Below are 24,071 nucleotides of genomic sequence, written 5' to 3' on the forward strand. Positions count from 1 at the left end.
TTTTTAACATCATTGAAGGTGTGTTTGAAAACGGGGTCCTTGATTCGTAGAACAGCAATCAAGTGCGTTTTACATATCTGGCGTCCGTGCTCAAAAATAGCATTGCTGCAAAACAATGAAAGCTGACAGTGACAGTTGCAACGAAGATCTCTATTGCAAATGTACACTACGTTCTTCCTGGCCATGCCAACACATTGCTCAGTGCACTCATATATCGCATAGTGATCCATCAGCAGAGTTTGAAGGGGTTAGAATTCAACCAGACCTGTAGTACAAACACTGAACGACACCAGGCAGAAGAAACTGTCACGATACTCATCATCATCGCTTACCTGGAGGATCCCATCTCCGATAAACAGCAACCCAGACAGTTCAGCTGCAGACAATACATTATATATTATGTTTGGGCGAAGAAATAATAATTGGTAAGGCATAATGAAATGGATACATAGAACTAAAAAAGAGCTTACCTTTTTGCTCTTTTGATATTTTTGATATCACAACGGGGATTTTGTGTTCCGCGCCTCCCTAGGGGGGTGATTTACATAGTTATGTAGTTTGTTGCACAAACAAATAGAGGAAGAGAAAGAAACAGGGAAAAAAGAGAGAAACTATTGTGTCTTCCCGCAAAGGATACTCCATTAGTCTACTGTTGATATGAATCAATTGTGGTTTTAAAAGATCAATTGCATTAGGTGAAAGTCAATTAAAAGATAGAATAGGGAGAAAACAACAAATCAATGGCAATCTAAATTACCTTAATGCTCAAACCAAAACCTCCAACCGTCTGTCTTCTGATGGTTACAGTTCTCTCCTGCAAGGAATCAGATAGATTAAAGAGACCGTGTTTATTATGGCGATACTTAGAGTTTAATTTGACTTTACTTTAAGTTTTACCGTAGATGCAAATGAAAGAATAACAGACTGATACACCGTATATATCGGGGCGGCAGGTAGCCTAGTGGTTTGAGTGTTGGACTTGTAACCAAAAGGTTGCAAGGTCGATTCCCCGAGCTGACAAGGTAAAAATCTGTCGTTCTGCCCCTGGACAAGGCAGTTGACCCACTGTTCCTAGGCTGTTGTTGAAAATAAGAATTTGTTCTTACCTGACTTGCCTAGTTAAGAAAAAAAAATACAAGGAAAGTAATAAAGGAAAGGTCCCTTTCTAAATGGTGCTTGATATGAGACATGGGTGTCTCTCCTGTTTCTGTGCATACAGTACGTATCATTACACACTTAATGTAAGTTTACATCAAGTTACTGTAAGGGCCAGAGCATGTTTGAGTACAACCAGGTACAGGGTGTGTATGCTGGACCAATGAGGTTGAGACATGCTTAGGCATGGACCAATGAGGTTGAGTGTCTGGCTCTTGTTCTGTTTATTGTATAATCTCATCAGTCATGCTCACACCTCACTCTCATGGTTCCAAATATACAGTAATTCTCGCCTGACATGACGTTGTTCTTGTAATTGAAACACCCTTTAATATGAATATTGATTTATGGTTTTACAATTGCTTTACAATTGACTGAAGTAGCTCTTCCATGCGCATATGGTCATTCACACCCTGTACCATTGTCAATATCTTTATATTGTTACCCCAGATACAGTGTGTGTGTGTGTGTGTGTGTGTGTGTGTGTGTGTGTGTGTCACCATCTACAGAAGGTATGGGCAACTTTGATGAGGGTGGGGGCCACAAAAAAATCTGAACTCATGATGAGGGGCTGCAGAGGCTCACAGGTCAGCGTATCCACATTCATACCCACACATACAGTCAATGCCGGCCCTAGCCTTTTGGAGTGTCTGTAAACGAGCCGTATGATGTCAATGCGTGGTATTTTATGTGACAGGCACGGCAGGTTACTTACACTCGAATAAAATGGTTCTCCTGACACGCAGATGACATCTTGCTCTTGAATTGTCAGAATGTCTTTCGCCAAGTGCAGTCGAATACTGAAAGGCTCCTCGTTACCATCTTGCAGCAGATAAACCCCAGTCTTCGTCTGCAAAGTAAATCAGTGGAAAAATAATTTCTCATTCTCAGAATGTCCGAATGAACTGGCCATGAAATTAAATGAAAATGTCATCGAATTGGAAAGACATTGTAGAGACTTTTGGCAGAGTGACACGTAGAACGCCCTATGGACATTTTACAATAGGCTAGGAAAAGATCTATCATAATTCATGATCAATTCAGGGAAACCTTTTTTGACCCACTAATTATTTTGCATACATCTTCCATATTATGTTGCAATTCCGTTAAAGGAAGACCAGATAAATATGGACTCACTGATTAAGGTTAGTTCTCAGTCAAATATGTGCTGAACTGGCAGGGTGAGAAATTAGTGTTGAACTTTATCTTAGGCCTGGACATGTTCCAATGTATTCAGCTTCACTAATTAGTGTGAATTGCATAAATGTTTTATGCACTGTGCTATAACATTAATCTGAGCGAAATATATTGTCGTCTAAGCCCTGAAAATTAAACCAGATAACTGCAATGATATGCCTCTTAATAACAGAGAAAATAAACAATTAGTTACAATGGTCTAATTTCTCCAATGAAATAATTCAGAATCATTTTAGTCTATCCATCTAAGATTCTAACATAATGCTCAGTCACCAGATATGCATTTCTCAGTGTTGCGCAAAAGAAATGGATGAGAGAAATCATCATCATATCCAGTGATCCATTTAAAACATGATAATCTGCATACATTTGTATTCTGCATAGCCAATTCCCCACCAGCTATTTGGAATGCCTGTCCTGTCCTTGAGACTATGGTTAAGTCTAAATATCTAAATAAGAGAAGCACCTTCACCTGACATGATTACTAATGTAGAGCCAAGCGGGCCAATGTCACTGAGCATCCTTGACAACACACGCAGTAGTGTCACCGAAGGACACATTAGTCACCAGTTTGCATTAGTCACATTAGTCACCAGTATTTTTAGTCAGAAATGTCAGCTCGATTACAGGTAAGGCATCTCAAATAATGATATTTACATGTACTGTATCTAGCTCTGTGTAAAGAAATCATGGAGCTCAACTGCCGGCATGGCAACTCATAGATTGATATTTACTTGTACTGTACACAACCTGGATGAGTATTATTGAGAGAGAGAGAGAGCGAGAGCTCCACCCTGCTACCACACAGTGGGTAAACACCTATTCCCTGTGACTGTGCCTCGAAACCAAATGTTTACCTGGCCCACCACTCTACTATGGACTTGAACAGCCTTTATGACCAGGTCCACCTATACAAGGCACATTGCCCACCTTCGCCTGGACCCTAAAGGACCCCCCCCCGGACCTACACATAGCGGACCCAGGCCGAGAGGACCACAACACCACCAGCCACATCCACACCCCCACCCCAACCAATCAACACCCCACCAAGTCAACCATGCCCACACCCATTTAGGCCCCCTCAGATCAGACCTATGCCCCTCCTGCCCACCCAATGCACCCCATCTTGCCTATGCCGTTCTGTACCATCACTCATTCATATATCTTTATGTACATATTCTTTATCCCTTTACACTTGTGTGTATAAGTTAGTAGTTGTGGAATTGTTAGGTTAGATTACTCGTTGGTAATTTGATTTGACCCCACCCCCGCAAAGAGGACCTCAACAAGGAAGTCACACATACGCCCAAGCTAAAGTCACACACGAAGTCACACACGAGCCCAAGTTTTGAAAGCCAAGTTAATAAACAGATCACTGATCATTTCGAATCCCACGGTACCTTCTCTGCTGTGCAATCCGGTTTCCGAGCTGGTCATGGGTGCACCACAGCCACGCTCAAGGCACTAAACGATATCATAACCGCCATCGATAAAAGACAGTACTGTGCAACAGTCTTCATCGACCTGGCCAAGGCTTTCAACTCTGTCAATCACCGCATTATTATTGGCAGACTCAATAGCCTTAGTTTCTCAAATGACTGCATCGCCTGGTTCACCAACTACTTCACAGACAGAGTTCAGTGGAGTAGGAGGGCCTGTTGAATGGACCTCTGGCAGTCTCCATGGGGTACCACAGGGTTCAATTCTCGGGCCGACTCTTTTCTCTGTACACATCAACGATGTCGCTCTTGCTGCGGGTGATTCCCTGATCCACCTCTACGCAGACGATGCCATTCTGTATACATCTGGCCCTTCTTTGGACACTGTGTTAACTAACCTCCAAACGAGCTTCAATGCCATACAACACTCCTTCTGTGGCCTCCAACTGCTCATAAACACTAGCAAAACCAAATGTATGCTTTTCAACCGTTCGCTGCCCTCACCTGCCTGCCCGACTAGACTCACTACTCTGGACGGTTATGACCTAGAATACGTGGACAACTACAAATACCTAGGCTAGACTGTAAACTCTCCTTCCAGACTCATATAAAACATCTCCAATCCAAAATCAAATCTAGAATCGGCTTTCTATTTCACAACAAAGCCTCCTTCACTCACGCTGCCAAACTTACCCTAGTAAAACGGACTATTTTACCAATCCTATGGCGATGTCATTTACAAAATAGCCTCCAACACTCTACTCAGCAAACTGGATGCAGTCTATCACAGTGCCATCCGTTTTGTCACCAAAGCCCCATATACCACCCACCACTGTGACCTGTATGCTCTAGTCGGCTGGCCCTCGCTACCTATTCGTTACCAAACCCACTCGCTCCAGGTCATCTATAAGTCTATGCTAGGTAATGCTCCGCCTTATCTCAGCTCACTGGTCACGATAACAAGACCCACCCATTATACACGCTCCAGCAGGTATATCTCACTGGTCATCCCCAAAGCCATCACCTCCTTTGGCCGCCTTTCCTTCCAGTTCTCTGCTGCCAGTGACCGGAACGAATTGCAAAAATCGCTGAAGCTGGAGACTTACATTTCCCTCACTAACTTTAAACATCAACTATCTGAGCAGCTAACTGATCGCTGTATCTGTACATAGTCCATCTGTAAATAGTACCTCATCTCCATATTGTTTTTTATTTACTTTGCTGCTCTTTTGCACACCAGTATCATTACTTACACACAATCATCTGCTCATCTATCACTCCAGTGTTAATCTGCTAAATTGTAATTACTGTGCTACTATGGCCTATTTATTGCCTTACCTCCTCATGTCATTTGCACACACTGTATATAGACTTTTTTTTTCTTTTCTATTGTGTTATTGACTGTACGCTTGCTTATTCCATGTGTAACTCTGTGTTGTTGTTTCTGTCACACTGCTTTGCTTTATCTTGGCCAGGTCGCAGTTGTAAATGACAACTTGTTCTCAACTAGCTTACCTGGTTAAATAAAATTGAAAAAATTAAATAAAAGATGCTCAGCAGGCTCTGCTCACACTTACTGGCCTGAGGCCAAACCACACGACCAACAACATTGTACACTTTATGGAACACAAAGCTTTCACTATCTCATCCTGGAATATCCAAATCCTGAGGTCATCTGCCATTGGCCTAAAGAGCATGAACCTGGATTTAATCAAAGAAATTGTAAATACAGATATTGTCATCCTACAAGAAACATGGTATAAAGGAGATGGACCCACTGGTTTCCTTCTAGGTTACAGAGAGCTGATAGTCCTCTCCACCAAACTACCAGGTTTGAAACAGGGAAGGGACTCAGGGGGTATGCTAATTTGGTATAGAGCAGACCTAACTCACCCCATGAAATTAATCAAAACAGGAACATTCAAAAGGAAATGATCTTAACAAAGGAAAATGTCCTCCTGTGTGCTACCTATATCCCCCTGCTAGAATCACCATACTTTAATGAAGACAGCTTCTCCATCCTGGAGGGGGAAATCAATCATTTCCAGGCCCAGGGACATGTACTAATCTGTGGTGACCTAAATGCCAGAACCGGACAAGAACCTGACACCCTCAGCACACAGTGGGACAAACACCTGCCTGGAGGTGACAGCATTCCCTCCCTCATATGCCCCCCCCCCCCCCTAGGCACAACTATGACAACATAACCAACAAAAACGGGTCACAACTCCTGCAGCTCTGTCACACGCTGGGTATGTACAGTCATGGCCAAAAGTTTTGAGAATGACACAAATATTAACTTCCACAAAGTTTGCTGCTTCAGTGTCTTTAGATATTTTTGTCAGATGTTACTATAGAATACTGAAGTATAATTACAAGCATTTCATAAGTGTCAAAGGTTTTTATTGACAATTACATGAAGTTGATGCAAAGAGTCAATATTTGCAAGACCTCTGCAATCCGCCCTGGCATGCTGTCAATTAACTTCTGGGCCACATCCTGACTGACAGCCCATTCTTGCATAATCCATGCTTCGAGTTTGTCAGAATTTGTGGGTTTTTGTTTCTCCACCCGCCTCTTGAGGATTGACCACAAGTTCTCAATGGGATTAAGGTCTGGGGATTTTCCTGGCCATGGACCCAAAATATCAATGTTTTGTTCCCCGAGCCACTTAGTTATCACTTTTGCCTTATGGCAAGGTGCTCCATCATGCTGGAAAAGGCATTGTTCGTAACCAAACTGTTCCTGGATGGTTGGGAGAAGTTGCTCTCAGAGGATGTTGTGAGTAAAATTGTGAGAAGGCCCACTCCCTTGGCTGAGAAGCAACCCCACACATGAATGGTCTCAGGATGCTTTACTGTTGGCATGACACAGGACTGTTGGTAGCGCTCACCTTGTCTTCTCCGGACAAGCTTTTTTCCAGATGCCCCAAACAATCGGAAAGGGGATTCATCAGAGAAAATGACTTTACCCCAGTCCTCAGCAGTCCAATCCCTGTACCTTTTACAGAATATCAGTCTGTCCCTGATGTTTTTCCTGGAGAGAAGTGGCTTCTTTGCTGCCCTTCTTGACACCAGGCCATTCTCCAAAAGTCTTCGCCTCACTGTGCATGCAGATGCACTCACACCTGCTTGCTGCCGATCCTGAGCAAGCTCTGTATTGGTGGTGCCCCAATCCCGCAGCTGAATCAACTTTAGGAGACGGTCCTGGAACTTGCTGGACTTTCTTGGGCGCCCTGAAGCCTTCTTCACAACAATTGAACCGCTCTCCTTGAAGTTCTTGATGATCCGAAAAATTGTTGATTTAGGTGCAATCTTACTGGCAGCAATATCCTTGCCTGTGAAGCCCTTTTTGTGCAGCCTTGTCCTCGTCAACACTCACACCTGTGTTAATTAACGAGAGAATCACTGACATGATGTCAGCTGGTCCTTTTGTGGCAAGGCCGAAATGCAGTGGAAATGTTTTTGGGGATTCTGTTCATTTGCATGGCAAAGAGGGACTTTGCAATTAATTGCAATTCATCTGATCACTCTTCATAACATTCTAGAGTATATGCAAATTGCCATCATACAAACTGAGGCAGCAGACTTTGTGAAAATTAATATTTGTGTCATTCTCAAAACTTTTGGCCACAACTGTACATAGTCAATGGTAGGCTTCGAGGGGACTCCTTTTTTATCTGTTATTTTACCAGGTAAGTTGACAAAGAACACATTCTCATTTACAGCAACGACCTGGGGAATAGTTACAGGATTAATGAGCCAATTGTAAACTGGGGATTATTAGGTGACCGTGATGGTTTGAGGGACAGATTGGGAATTTAGCCAGGACACCGGGGTTAACACCCCTACTCTTACGGTAAGTGCCATGGGATATTTAATGACCTCAGAGAGTCAGGACACCCATTTAACATCCCATCCGAAAGACGGCACCCTATACAGGGCAGTGGCATTGGGATATTTTTTAGACAAGAGGAAAGAGTGCCTCCTACTGGCCCTCCAACACCACTTCCAGCAGCATCAGGTCTCCCATCCAGGAACTGACCAGGACCAACACTGCTTAGCTTCAGAAGCAAGCCAGCAGTGGTATGCAGGGTGGTATGCTGCTGGCGAGGTACACAATTGTACCTATGATAGGTACACCTATAGCTCATCTCTTGGCAGTAGTACTGTAGACTACTTTATCACTGACCTCAACCCAGAGTCTCCCAGAGCATTCACAGTCAGCCCACTGACACCCCTATCAGATCACAGCAAAATCACAGTCTACTTGAACAGAGCAATATTAAATTACAAGGCATCAAAGCAAAAGGAACTGAGTAATATTAAGAAATGCTATAGATGGAAGGAATGTAGTGTAGAAACCTACCAAAAAACAATTAGGCAACAACAAATTCAATCCCTTTTAGACAACTTCCTGGACAAAACATTCTACTGTAATAGTGAAGGTGTAAATTTGGCAGTAGAAAATCTTAACAGTGTATTTGACCTCCCAGCATCCCTATCAAATATAAATATTTCAAACAGAAAACTGAAGAAAATGAACAACAATGATAAATGGGTTGATGAAGAATGCAAATACCTAAGAAAGAAATTGAGAAACCTGTCCAACCAAAAACATAGAGACCCAGAAAACCTGAGTCAACAGCTTCACTATGGTTCATCACTAAAACAATACAGAAATACACTATGGAAAAATAAGGAACAGCATGTCAGAAATCAGCTCAATGTAACTGAAGAAAACATATACTCTAACCACTTCTGGGAAAATTGGAAAACACTAAACAAACAACAATACAAAGAATGATCTATCCAAAATGGAGATGTCTGGGTAAACCACTTCTCTAATCTTTTTGGCTCTATAACAAAGAACAAACAGCAAAAACATATACATGATCGAATACAAATCTTAGAATTAACTATTAAAAACTACCAGAACCCACTGGACTATACATACCTTGACCTAAACATCAGCGCTAAAATTTAAGGTAAGCTTTGACTATGTACAGACTCAGTGAGCATCGCCTTGCTATTGAGAAAGGCCGCCGTAGGCAGACCTGGCCTCGAGAAGACAGGCTATATGCACACTGCCCACAAAACAGGTGGAAACTGAGCTGCACTTCCTAACCGCCATCACAGCAGCAAGATTTCTGACCTCTTGTTGTGTTTCAAAGGTTAACACGTGTCAGCTGTTGAGTACGCTGTCAAGTCAAAAGACATAACACTAGTCACCATGGCACACCAATTTGCTCCAATTATCTTTGCAAAACGCTGAGGGATTGAAAGCTATTCAACTCAAATTGTAGCTACCTCTTCATTTGAAGTCTTGAAATCCATGTGCTATGGCACAGTGAGGGAATCTGCCCTGGAAAAAGAAAGAAGAAAGGAAATTGAATTGGCTTCCTGAACAAAATACCTAGCAGTTAGTCAGAGACATGGTTCTTCTCATTTGTAGTAATAACACAGATTGACCAAGCTCTTCGTGATGGTGTATCCCTTTCCACTTAATATAAACACAAAACCCACCGGCATGGTCTGCCTATTTTCATTAATGTCATGTCGTCCTTATAGGAATGAACCATTTGAATCCAGAGTAATAGATTTGCATTGCAATTTCACTTCTTTCTAGCAGACTCCTGTGCAGAACCCCATGGATTAATCATGGAGGAAACCAAAGACCATTAAATGTCTATGAATAATTCATAAGCTGAAGGTGAGAACCTAAGTATCTACAGATGTAAGATCTTAATTTGATTACCTTGTTGCAGGAGAACTGTCCATCAATGCAAGAAATGCTATGTATTTGAGGTTTAAAAAGTCTTCTTCCTTAATTTGACATTTCAGACTTGATTTCCCCTTAGGAACAATGTATCAACTGCCAAAAAAATGTCCATTCATTATAATCCACATAATAATTCACATTTCCTGCTGCTGCATGATTATGTTCCTGCTGTAGAAAACTGGCTCAAATTAAGATCTTAATCTGTACCCTGATTAATGTTTGAATATGGAATCCATTGCTCCTGACTGACTGTGTTACCATATCTGTTACTGTGTTACAGCAGGGCTAATAATTAAAACAGTGAGACACACGACAACCAAAGCTGATGGACACATGTCTCTGCAGTAGCCCAGTAGTACTGCAGTATTAAAACATGCTACAGCTGAAGCTGTTGAAGACAAGTCACAGATGAAGGCGTAGCACAGTTCTGTTCTTTAGTTGTAAAAGAGGTGGTTTGAGACGGAGCCATAAATAAATGGCTCTGGTTTGGGATGAGGATAAATATAAACATGTGCTTCCCTTATCCTCAACTTTGTAATAAACAAACTGCTGTCCTTGAAAATGAATGAATTATACTAAAACAACATTGTGCTTGTGATTTTAGTATATATTCAAGTCTCACCTCAGTAGAAAGGCCTCCGGCTCTTTGTCTGTAGAGGTCTAGCCATCAATCAGGCAGGTGAGCACTGATTCTACCTGTGGCAGAGGAGCTTCCCTGGGCATGGCTGTGGGGGGACTCAGGCTCTCACCTGGAGCTGGAGCCTAGCCTATGGTGGGCTTGGTTTTGGACCACTCTGGGCACTGACCGGCCTGGTGTATGGGCTGTTGTTATGGCCAGGTTGTTGTGGCCAAGGTGCTGTCCCAATCCTTATGGTGGTTAGGGAGTGTGTCTGATGGCAGACTCAGGAGCAGTTCCACTCAGATCCAGACTCTAAGGACCACAAGAGCTGAGATTAGAAAAATACATCACATTTGAGTCAGTCTGCGAGGTAGTGGGAAACTAGACCATGAGGCTATAAAGGGCTTATCCCCCAAAAGTATATCACAGTAATAACCCATATGGTTTGTGTTCTTTAATGGAAGCCTCTCAAACATAATCCAGGTAGAAGCAGGAATTCCCCAGGGTATCCGTTTAGGCGCCTCAATATTTACTAACGACATGCCACTGGCTTTGAGTAAGGCCAGTGTGTCTATCTATGACTCAACACTATACACATCAGCTACTACAGCAACTGAAATGACTGAAACACTTTACAAAGAGTTGCAGTTAGTTTCGGAATAGGTAGCAAGGACCTAAATATTTCCAAAAGTAAAAGCATTTGATTTGAGACAAATCATTCACTAAACGCTAAACCTCAACTACATCTTGTAATGAATAATGTGGAAATTGAGCAAGTTGAGGTGTCTAAACTGCTTGGAATAACCCTGGATTGTAAACTATCATGGTCAAAACATATTGATACAACGGTAGCTAAAAAGGGGAGAAGTCTGTCCATAATAAAGTGCTACTCTACCTTCTTAACAGCACTATCAACAAGGCAGGTACTACAGGCCCTGGTTTTGTTGCACCTAGACTACTGTTCAGTCGTGTGGTCAGGTGCCACAAAGAGGAACCTGGGGAAATTGCAGTTGCCTCAGAACAGGGCAGCACGGCTGGCCCTTAAAAGTACATGGAGAGCTAACATTAATGATATGCATGTCAATCTCTCATGGCTCAAAGTGGAAGAGAGATTTGATGTCCTCATTACTTGTTTTTGTAAGAGGTGTTGAATGGACACCCATGCAAACCCCACAAGACATGCCACCAGAGGTCTCTTCATAGTCGCCAAGTCTAACAGACTATGGGAGGCGCACAGTACTACATACCTGTAGATCCATAACTACATGGAACGCTGTTCCACGTCAGGTAACTGATGCAAGCAGTAGAATCAGATTTTAAAAGCAGGTAAAAATACAGCTTTACGGAAGAGCGGGGATTGTGAAGTAACACAAACATAGGCACAGACACATGCATACAAACACATGATAACATATACTATACTATATACTACTATAAACACACGTACACATGGATTTTGCGTTGTAGGTATGTGGTAGTGGAGTATGGGCCTGAGGGAACACACTTAGTGTGTTGTGAATTCTGTAATGAATGTATTGTAATGTTTTTAAAATTGTATAACTGGATTCATTTTGCCGGACCCCAGGAAGAGTAGCTGCTGACTTGGCAACAGGTAATGGGGATCCAGAATAAATACAAATACAGATGATATTTCATATTTAGAGAAACCCCCCAATCATGGCCCAAAAACACTTCACAGCACAAAAATAATGATGACGACAAATTCTCGGTGTGATCTAATGGTTTGTATTCCAGACTTGTTTGACAAGCACAGAGGTTGAATTTCAGAAAGCAGTTTGCTACAAAGCGGTGAGAAGTCTCAACTGCTGCAGGTTGTAGGCACCTGTGGGTCTAATATAAATACCTTGCAGCAACTAGATGGCAATTTTACATTAAGTAAAATTGTGGGACTTGCTTTACCTGTTTTAAAATGATTTTTGTAGTAGTTGAAGAAGTACATTTAAAAAAAACTTAAAGCAGTTAAATTTAGTCCAAGTTAAATGTAATGAAATAATTGGTCAGATTACTTTGATATACTACTATATCAACCTTATTACTTTGGATTGTGGGGCAGTTAGATCACACATTTCATCATAAATAACACCACTCAGACTACTACACTGTTATAGACTCTCCTACTGGAATACCACATGCATTGTCAAAGTTTTAAATAAATAAAATGGCTTTTCACAACATATTTGGACGACAGCGGGATGTTCATGAAGTCCTCTCTGGGCTTGAGGGGGATCCGTGGGAAGAAGGACCCACTGATCGGAAAGGTGGAACTCCTTCCCTCGGAGCACCTCTGCCCCAAGGAGAGACACAGAAGTTAACTGAGCATAGCATACAGTGCAGACCCCTTGAGTTTTTCCACATTTTGTTACGTTACAGCCTTATTCTAAAATGAAATACATTTATTTTTTCCCTCATCAATCTACACACAATACCCCGTTTAGTTCTTCCATGTTTCAGTTTGTCCCAGGTTTTAGCAGTCAAAATCACCCTTTACACCATTTACACGTATACGGGTTGAAAATGGCAGATTTAGACACCGATAAAAGCCTAAATTGGAACGCAGAGGCTGTACAATAACATGCTATATAACTTCAGACCTTAGGCTCTGCGCTTCACAGCGCTAAACTATATTGATTGTAACTTACAGTCGTTCTGAACTTGAGAAGTTGGCCCCATCCCTCCCATTAATTGGGCAACTTTTGCACATTTTTGTTGACCGAGTGAGGGAAATGCTGTAAATGAGAAGGACTCTATGTATTTTTATAGATGAGATGTTGAAGATTATTGTAAATACAGCTTTGATGTCATACAAGCAAGCCAAACACCTGTGAGTCCAAATGTGCACTTCACATTTCCATATCATAAAGCTCACGTCATATACAGTGTCAGTGTTTATGATGACTATCTTTGGCGTCATACCCTGGGTTATTCTGAACAGAATGAGCATGTGAAGTGTGACTGTGAAGTGTCAACTGTGAAGAAAATTCACGGCAGCACATGCACCTGAATGCACTCATGACTCCTTTCTATGCACACCAAAATGATGATCTGTTTACCCTGAATTGCATCGCATTTTATAACTTAGCTAGTCATGTTGACAATAGAGCTAGCAACATGCATTCCCCTCCCAACTGAGGATCTGTGTGTTTCAGCCATCTATTTCCTGTGTTTGAGGTGTGCAAAATCCAATTGTCACTTAAATCTCCCTGGATTGATTGCTTTCATTTTACTCCTGCGACTCTTTCATACTCTTTCTTGTTACTGTCGTTTTTTTCTGTTCATATTTTGACCACAGAAATGTTTGTAAATACCTGTCAAACACACCTCGGCAATGGCTGAAAAGGGCTCAATGGGTTACTGTATATTGTCTTTTCGTTAAAGCTATAAGAACGTTAAAGCTTCGTCTGGGATTCAACCAATGTTCCCTCAAATGTATTTAGACACAGCAAATGTCAGGTCTTGTGCGCAGAAACTTGAACATTGTCATGACTTCCGCCGAAGTCGGTCCCTCTCCTTGTTCGGGCGGCGTTCGGCTGTCGACGTCACCGGCCTTCTAGCCATCGCCGATCCACTTTTCATTTTCCATTTGTTTTGTCTTTGTCTTACAAACCTGGTTTCAATTCCCCAATTACCTGTTCATTATTTAACCCTCTGTTCCCCCATGTTTGTTTGTTTGAGTGATTGTTTCTATGTAGGATGGTCCATTATTGTGGGCTCTGTTTTTGTATTGCATTTATATTATGTTGAATAAAATATGTTTATTTACTCATATCTGCTGTCCTGCGCCTGACTCCTATACACCTGCCGGGGCGGCAGGGTAGCCTAGTGGTTAGAGCGTTGGACTAGTAACCGGAAGGTTGCAAGTTCAAACCCCCGAGCTGACAAGGTACAAATCTGTTGTTCTGCCCCTGAACAGGCAGTTAACCCACAGTTCCTAGGCCATCATTGAAAATAAGAATTTGTTCTCAACTGACTTGCCTAGTTAAATAAAGGTAAAATTAAAAAAAACATTTTTTTTAAATAGACCTTCTGACAAACATTGTGAGAATGCTGTGCAACTTCCAGCTCACATAAACAGTTTTAGACTGTAGCCAATAGGCTATTGTGTCTATTTGAGCATAATGTAGGCCTATCAGAATGGACTACCAACAAAGCCAATGGAGCAAATCCCACAACATTTTCACATGAAATTAGCTTTTGATTTTTAATGATATAGTCTTCAGTAGCCTACATATGTGGTGTTGTAGATATATTTGATCAAATTAATAAGTTAGCTGTCTACCTTTGATAAGCAGCAAGCTAGCTATAGCTAGCTGGTGGCTTGCTAGCTAGTTAGCTCCCATGCCAAAGTGTTTCTAAACTAATATCTGACTAACTCGGAAATATGATGCTATTTCAGAATGAAAGTTAACTGGCTAGCGTATCATGCTTTGTGACATTATGTTAGCTAGCTATGCACTAGTTCTTTCGTAAGCTGGCTACTCATTCTAAATAGTACAATCTAATCTGTCAAAAACAGTGGCAGCATGTGCAGCAGTGGCCATTTGGTTTTTGACATGAAAAGTAAAATAGGTGGTAATGTAAAGCAAATGAGATGGCTCCGACAGAGAGGGCTGCCTCACTTCCAGTCCTTAGGAAACTTTGCAATGTACACTACCGTTCAAAGTTTTGGCGTCACTTAGAAATGTCCTTGTTTTTGAAAGAAAAGCACATTTTTTTGTCCATTAAAATAACATCAAATTGATCAGAAATACAGTGGAGACATTGTTAATGTTGTAAATGACTATTGTAGCTGGAAAACGGCAGATTTTTTATTGAATATATATATAATCGTTATTATATATTATATTATATTATAGAATTATTTGTCACCGGTTATTGAAAATGTGAAAAAAATGTAAATATATTATGCTCCATACATACATGCATACGTATACAGTTGAAGTCAGAAGTTTACATACACCTTAGCCAAATACATTTAAACTCAGTTTTTCACAAATCCTAACATTTATTCCTAGTAAAAATTCCCTGTCTTAGGTCAGTTAGGACCACCACTTTATTTTAAGAATGTGAAATGGCAGAATAATAGTAGAGAGAATGATTTATTTCAGCTTTTAGTTCTTTCATCACATTCCTAGTGGGTCAGAAGTTTACATACACTCAATTAGTATTTGGTAGCATTGCCTTTAAATTGTTTAGCCTTCCACAAGCTTCCCACAATAAGTTGGGTGAATTTTGGCCCATTCCTCCTGACAGAGCTGGTGTAACCGAGTCAGGCTTCTAGGCCTCCTTGCTCACACACGCTTTTCAGTTCTGCCCACAAATTTTCTATGGGATTGAGGTCAGGGCTTTTTGATGGCTACTCCAATACCTTGACTTTGTTGTCCTTAAGTCATTTTGCCATAACTTTGGAAGTATGCTTGGGGTCATTGTCCATTTGGAAGACCCATTTGCTACCAAGCTTTAACTTCCTGACTGATGTCTTGAGATGTTGCTTCAACATATCCATATAATTTTCCTTCCTGATGCTGCCATCTATTTTGTGAAGTGCACCAGTCCCTCCTGCAGCAAAGCACTCCCCAACATGATGCTGCCAACCCCGTGCTTCACGGCTGGGATGTTGTTCTTCAGCTTGCAAGCCCCCCCTTTTCCCTCCAAACATAATGATGGTCATTATGGCCAAACAGTTATATTTTTGTTTAATCAGACCAGAGGACATTTCTCCAAGAAGTACGATCTTTGTCCCCATGTGCAGTTGCAAACCGTAGTCTGGCTTTTTATGGTTGTTTTGGAACAGTGGCTTCTTACTTGTTGAGCGGCCTTTCAGGTTATATCGATATAGGACTCTTTTTACTGTGGATATAGATACTTTTGTACATTGTTTCCTCCAGCATCTTCACAAGGTCCTTTGTTGTTGTTCTGGAATTGATTGGCACTTTTCGCACCAAAGTACGTTCATCTCTAGGAGACAGAACGCGTTTCCTTTCTGAGCGGTATGATGGCTGCATGGTCCCATGGTGTTTATACTTGCGTACTATTGTTTGTACAGATGAACACGGTACCTTCAGTCATTTGGAAATTGCTCCCAAGGATGAACCAGACTTGTGGAGGTCAACAATTGTTTTTCTGAGGTCTTGGCTGATTTCTTTTGATTTTCCCATGATGTCAAGCAAGGAGGCAAAGAGTTTGAAGGTAGGCCTTGAAATACATCCATAGGTACACCTCCAATTGACTCAAATGATGTCAATTAGCCTATCAGAAGCTTCGAAAGCCATGACATAATTTTCTGGCATTTCCAAAGCTGTTTAAAGGCACAGTGAACTTAGTGTATGTTAACTTCTGACCCACTGGAATTGTGATACAGTGAATTATAAGTGAAATAATCTGTCTGTAAACAATTATTGGAAAAATTACTTGTGTCATGCACAAAGTAGATGTCCTAACCGACTTGCCAAAACTATAGTTTGTTAACAAGAAAGTTTGTTAACAAGAAATTACAACCTAAGTGTATGTACACTTTGACTTCAACTGTAAATACTGTATGCGCCAACAGTAGAAACGACAACATGATATACAGAAAATAAGGAACTTACTTTGATAGGAACGCACACATTTGAAATGCAATTATTATAAATGTTTTACCATGAGCATGTAGACAGTAAAAAATGTATTCTGTTTTTACAACGTATTTGGACTTTTAGTTTTTTTACACTAAGTCTAACCTGAACAGCAGATCCTCGTTGAAGTCGCCACAGACAATGAATGATTGGTTCAGTGCCTTTAAACCAGTGGTATTCAAACAATTTCGTCTGAAGTCGTTTTTTACATCATCAGAATTTCTCACAACCCAATCCCACACTAAATTTAATGACACAAGCGTACAATCTGAATTTTCATATCTTATCAAAATGAAAAGATATCAATAAATACATTTACTTAATAAAATTGTATTTTTCAATGTATCTTTCTCAACAATGTTATTATAATGGCACATACAATAATCTATAGTCAAATATTTTTCTGTGGGCGCGACCCTGACTTTGAATACCACTGCTTTAAACTATGGCAATGGAAGGAGTGTGTGTGTGTACTGGTTTCAATATGTTTTTGACTTCTTACATGTAAAAAACTATAATTGTGGCACTTCAAACAGACTGAGTTAGTAAATTAGTAGGGCTAATTTTGCTATGGTAAACAGGGAAGTGTCACCCAACGTAGTTACATGACAGTGAGAAGTTAGCTTAAAGCTTGAGTAAGTAAGAAATGTGTCCACAAATGCACCCTAATGTTTATTATATGTCAATAGCTTATGATTAGTGAAATCTATAATGTAGTTATTTTGTTAGATACTTTTCCCTATTAGCTGAAATATGTTTTTCAAAGCCATTTTAGCGGTCCGAACCGTCAAAATGGCAGTTGTTTCAAAACGTTAGGAAGAAAAGTAATTTATGTGATTACTAAAATAGCTGTACTATTTGATTGTTATATTTTGTTCTGATTTCAGATTTCAATAGCAGAGTAGAGGAGGATTTCAGACGCTCTAACTTTTTGTTGAACGTTTTGGGAAAGTGTTCAACATTTCAGTTGTTTACAAAGGAAACGTCATTGATGCGGTTCGTAAAACAGCTGTATAATAAAATATGTTCTTGTTCTGATTTCAGGTATGAATAGCAGAGAAGTAGAGGAATTTTTAATATGCTCTAATGTTTTGTCTAAATTGTTGTCAGTCGTCAAAGTAGCTGATTTGAGCAAAAGTTACATTGTTTACAGTTAATAGAATGGAATGTTGGGAGTTATGGTGTCCCAATGTCCCTTTAGAATGCTGAGGAAATCCCAGTATAGAAGATATCAAAACGTTGTATACAAGCACACCCCACGGGGCACAGACATCAGTTAAAAGTCTAGTTTTGATTTACATTTGTATGAGTTGTCAACTACGGTGAATTCAACGTGAAATCAACAAAAAATGACACCATGTCATTGGATTTAGGTTCAAAATGCACATACGTTGATCACTTTTTGAAAATCCGATCAGTTTTCCTCGTTGATTCAACGTCATCATATAGATTTTTTTTTAGGTTGATGTGGAAACTGCGTAGATTAAACGGGTTTTTGACAAGTGGGACTATTCCAGACGGACCTGCACGTTTTAAAATTTGAATGACGTTTCTAGCTTAAACGGTGTAGGAGGAGTAGAAGAAGTCTGACGAAGATTTTGAATGGAACATTTGCTTTGCAAGTCCCATTCATTAATTCATGTTCTTCTGTGTCCTTGTCATTTGTATGCCAAGCACAAACATTTCTGCAGAGGTGTTTTGTTGTGTTGCAATCGAAACCTCAGGAGAAATTCTGCTCATTAGCGTGCCTTTCTTGACACGATATCGCTGAGCTGTCGTGGCAAGCTGCCTCTGTGATCATTGTTTTAAGACTTTTTCACTCGCTTCATTCACATTTGAAACTATACCTCATCATGTTATGTAAATCTTTTCCCTCTGCATCAAAGACTATACTAAATGAACAATTTAAAAACCTTTATTTAAACATAGACTTTGGAATGTCTCTCAATACTGTGGCATTCCATCTGGAGCCTGCCAACTCATTGAGTGATGTCTACTGACACCATTTTAGATCGTCTTTAACAATGCATGTCTACATCTGACCTTCTAAGTCCTAAAATGTTCATCTAAAATAGGAATTGTTTTACATACCGTATGTATTGTCTGTTGGAAGACAAACGCAGGCCTGCTTCCAGCAGGTGCCCTCAAGAACATACTGACAAGGGCAAGCAGTTGACTTCACTGCGTGAATCCAAGTAAGATACACTGAGCTGAACCTTTTGTACAATTTAAGTTGAGTCAGCGCAACTTACAGGCACGCTATCAGATATTTCCCCTGAAACCAATTTATTGCACACTGTTTCTCTCGAATGGCACTCTTGGCTTTGAAACAATAGCAGGGGAAAGTTTGCATAGAGTAGAGAGGAGTTAAAACGCTTAATTCGCTTGGAAGGTGTTGGCTGATGGAGACATCGCCTTGCCTAGGACCTGAAGACAGCCAGTGTCCCCCTTGAGGAATAGACCAGCCATTTAGCCTACTGGCTACATTGGTGAAGTGACCTGAATCTAAGGGAGGTGGATATAATAGCTGTAGGCTTAAGCTTTAGTAGTCTTATGGAAGCAGACAAGTATGTCTCTGGATATGGAATATACTCTGACATACTGTTTATTTAGACATCTCTGTCAAATCTGACATGTGAGATTAAAGCTTTTAGCAAGTACAGCTCTGTTTTGGACACAACACACTAACGACCCAGGTGAGAGTCCCATTATCGCTTATTAGTTGAAATTAACAAATACAGTAGGCTCCAAAAGTATTGGGACAGTGACACATTTTTTGTTGTTTTGGCTCTGTATGGAAATAATAACATGACTATGAGGTTAAAGTGCAGACTGTCAGCTTTAATTTGATGGTATTTTCATCCATTTCAGGTGAACCGTTTTGAAATTACAGCACTTTTTGTACATAGTCCCCCCATTTAAGGGGACAAAATGTATTGGAACAATTTAACTTAGATGTGTATTAAAGTAGTCAAACGTTTAGTATTTGGTCCCATATTCATAGCACGCAATGTCTACACCAAGCTTGTGACTCTACAAACTTGTTGGATGCATTTACTGTTTGTTTTGGTTGTGTTTCAGACTATTTTGAACCCAATAGAAAGTCATGGTGAATAATGAATTGTGTCATTTTGGAGTCATTTTTATTGATATGGATGCTACCATGATCACGGATAGCTCTGAATGAACCGTGAATAATGATGAGTGAGAAAGTAAAAAAAAAAAAAAAGAATTGTCACTGTCCCAATACTTTTGGAGCTCACTGTAGGTTCAGGAAGAAAACTTCACTCAATCAGATGACAATACATTTTCAACTCTGCCTACCCTTCCACCTACACGTTAATATAAACAGCAAATGTCACAATGGTGTGCTGGCTGATTTCTGCATCCCACCTTCACCACCGTCCATCTCCATTCCTTCCTCTCTCTGGGTGGATTCTTCCATTGAGATATATGATATGAAACTACCAGATCTATCTCTATGGGTTCTTATCTACCTCAGTCTTTGACCAGGAGCCAAACAGACCAGAGGCCTTATCCAAACCAAAATAACTACAGTATTTTCATAGTCTAAACCATGGCTATTGTATAGCCTCATGGCCAAACCTACACAGTCATCAGGTAAACGGAATAATAAGCAAATGCACAAACTTGGTTAATTTAGAGAAATCAATCTAAATGAATTGGTGACCAAATAAGCATGAGCAGTCTTATGATACAGCAGTGAGTTGAATCTCTCAAATTAAACAGTTTAAGTCTCTCTCATTGCATAGCCCTTGCCATGCAGTTTGATTATAATGAACAGTTATGTTCTTATCTTGTACGGGCTCGATTTCTACAGATTCTTTCTCTAAGAAAAATGAATCACATTTTTTCTCTAAGAAAAACCACGCTTGATCTTCGCACTGATTTCCAAAGGCTAACCTCGGGAAGCGACCAATTATTTGGTCAGTATTTACAGAGAAGCTCTCAGATTCAAGAGCACCCTAATTCGTATACTGTTTTCAAATACTACTTACAGTAGGTCTATGCTTGGCTGTGAGTGTGTGATGGCTTTGTGTATTCTGCTAGGTCCTGAGTTCTTGTCATTTGTAAAAAGGGACTGTCAAACCTCTCCCAGCTACCCCCGGTAGCTTTCCATATTCTGTCAATCTTATAAGGAGTGGATAGGAAAGAGGAAGACATTGTCATTACTTTTTGAGATTAGAAGTTAGCTAATACCTGAGCCACAACAGTCTGTGTGAGGACTGGCCCTTTTTCCATGTTGATGCTGAGTGATTGTGAGTTGAACACATTCTCTCACATCATCTGATCATACTAACTGTAAATCGCTATGGATTAGAGAATCTGCTAAATGACAAAAAAAATGTTTTAAATGACTGCTCAGACCTGCAATTCATCTGCACCTTAGAGACTATTGGCACACATTCAACTCTACATCACGCGCACGCACACACAGACAGACACACACACACACACACACACACACACACACACACACATACATACATACATACATACATACATACATACATACATACACACACACACTGTCAACACTGCTGCACTATTTATATACTTTCTATTCAACTGCTCAACCAAGACACTATTGACTTTATTACTTCATACTTTATACTATATATCCTATTGTGTATACTACTACGGGTATACTATATTGTGTATACAACTATGTATACCATTTTTTAATTACTTGTTCTATTTTCTATTTGACTTTGATTATTATTGATATTGATATTTGTACTGCACTGTTGAGGAGAGCTTGCAAGTAAACATTTCACTGTACCGTTTATACCTGGTCTATTCAGGCCAGGTCCATTCAGCAGTAAGAGTGAGGGAGCAGAGGTAATTTAGTGACGGACACATTTATGGACCCGCTTCCTGACCTTCTTGATTGTGATGAATGGTTTTTGGCATGGCACAGCCTAGAACTATCTGGTGGGTGTCAACTTAAATCCAAAAGGAGCATTTCACAAGCTGATGCTGCCCCATTAAAGAGCAGAATAACCAGGAATGGATAATTATGACCAAATATTGTGTTGTGGGGATATACAGTTGTGTAAACATACAATTTATAGCTTCAACGTGTTTTTAAAAGCTTTTATGACAAACTCATGGACTGTCGGTCCTTGCGTCCATGGCTCTGTTAATGAATTTGAGAGTTCTGCTTACGTTTCCCCAGCCCCAATCCTGAAATTTATACCAAACCAAGTGGCTGGGCTTAAACACTAACTCTGGATTGTGGTTTTAAAGAGGTGTAACTGATTGTTTAGAGTTCAACTGTTTACCCCCTGGTGGGTTTCATAATTTTTCTCCAGTGAGTTTCTTAATTGAAATGAATTGATTGTGTTCTATTAAGAACAGAGGATAATATACCAATATATAAGTTAATGGCTTGAGTGAAGTGAAGCAGATAATCGGACACGGTTGTCTCAATTAACATTAATGCATTCATTTAACTCATAGTTATCCATGTATATTACAGTGCCTCGTATAATGAATTGTTAATTTCGGTGAAAAATGACATGAAGTACAACATAAAAATCAAGTAGCAGCCATATATAGCAGTGTAACAAGCTAGTCCTACATGAGGGAGCTTTGGGGGGTGGATATAATACCATGCTGTGAGGATACACAGACATGAAAGATAAATAACCCAAGTGTATTGCAGTAAGCATCGGCCTGATAGAAACAGCTTTCCACTGTCAGAGGACATTGCCTATTATTTTTTCTAAAACAGACTGTATCTATGGGGGGGGGGGGTGAAATCATCAAAAGACTTGAAATGCTAAGGGTAATGGTTGTACTGTAAAGCAATTCGTAGACTGGTGGCATAGTGTCTGAAGGATAAATAGCACCAGAAATAATGCACCAAAATAATATATATATATATATTACAATAAATAATAGTATTTAGCCTACAAAGGAGAAAGTATTCTTATTACTCCTCACTTCAGTTTGAGAGAAATCTGACAGAACTCTCCTTTTGTACATTTATACCAGATGAATTGTGTAAGTATGTGGAGTTGTTCCCAAATCGTTGGCTACTCCTAGAGATTTTGCAATTTCATGACAAATTGGAAAACATATTTCACATCTGCAGCTGTTAACAGTCACCAAACAACGATTCAAGACCCTGTGTGGCATTTACCTGGCGTCTAATATATATCTGACAAAATTGCCCTTCTAAGCAAATGATAAAGTCATTACTTACTGTCTGTAATAAGCAAACATTAGAACTTGTATTTTCTAAAATACATGACTAATTTGAGCCAATGTGCTGTACATGCTCTAACCAAACATTGTGCATTTTAACTCATTCCCACATTGACAAAACATAGCTTAAAAGTATTTATATTTTTAAGTTGCAATACAGCACAAAGGTAATTAAGAAACAAGACAACAGTAAACATGTCGTCCCCGACAAATGATGCATCGCCCCCCCTTGGGCTAATCAGTGTAATTTTGTAAATGCCGCATCTCTATGGCAAGACACATCATTCACCAAAGTTTCATCAAAATCGGGACAGTAGTGTCTGAGATATTGCGTGGGTTATTTAGACTCATATCCCTGAGCATGTGTGCCAAATTTCAGCACTCTGAGTCAAACAGATCAAGAGATATAAACATGTGCCCATTATAGCACCACTGTGTGGTTGATATGAATGTTCTTGCATATGTTGAGTCTTGACACTGTTTGCAACATGTGTACCAAATTGTATTAGAATACGAATATCCTTTACTGATTTATATTCATTTATGTGCCAGACCACGCCTACCTGAATGTTTATTGGTCAATGTTTATTGGTCAGTGCAGCCATGTTTTAGGTGCTAGTCTGGAAAATATTGTGTTGCGAAACCTTTGTCCATAAATGCCACATATCAAGTTTGGTGCAGATCAGTCATTCGGTGCCCGAAGAGTAGCCTTTTAAATGTTTTTCACAAAATTCAAAATGACAGAAAATGAATCATGGCAAACCTTATGCGTCCTTGAGGGAAATGTGTTCCTTATGAGGAGAGGGACCTGTGTACCAGATTTCATGACTTTTGGTCAAACGGGGTGAGGGGCATGACCTTTCAAAGTTTTCATTTTCAATCTCTTGTTTGTAAATTCCGGAACTCTATGGCAAGACTCAACATTCACCCAAGTATCGTCAAAATCGGGCCAGTTCTAAGATAAATAAAAAATATTTAACTTGGTAAGTCAGTTAAGAACAAATTCTTATTAAC

The 24,071-nt window shown here is 40.1% G+C and overlaps 1 protein-coding gene across 3 annotated transcripts in view; it reads right to left on the reverse strand.

The window, feature by feature from the left end:
- Positions 1-24,071, reverse strand: part of LOC115102962 (gamma-1-syntrophin) — a 60,473-nt gene that overhangs the window by 25,237 nt on the left and 11,165 nt on the right. For all 3 annotated transcript variants that reach the window (XM_029623449.2, XM_029623448.2, XM_029623447.2), the window contains exons 2-7: positions 10,195-10,503; positions 9,101-9,155; positions 1,871-2,005; positions 758-814; positions 471-528; positions 333-376 (exon numbers count right to left, since the gene is read on the reverse strand). In XM_029623449.2, coding sequence (XP_029479309.1) covers positions 333-376; positions 471-528; positions 758-814; positions 1,871-2,005; positions 9,101-9,127 — 321 coding nt within the window. In that variant the 5' untranslated portion in view covers positions 9,128-9,155; positions 10,195-10,503. The remainder of the gene's footprint in view (positions 1-332; positions 377-470; positions 529-757; positions 815-1,870; positions 2,006-9,100; positions 9,156-10,194; positions 10,504-24,071) is intronic.

This window comes from Oncorhynchus nerka, linkage group LG20, assembly GCF_034236695.1.
Source record: "Oncorhynchus nerka isolate Pitt River linkage group LG20, Oner_Uvic_2.0, whole genome shotgun sequence".
NCBI lineage: Eukaryota > Metazoa > Chordata > Actinopteri > Salmoniformes > Salmonidae > Oncorhynchus > Oncorhynchus nerka.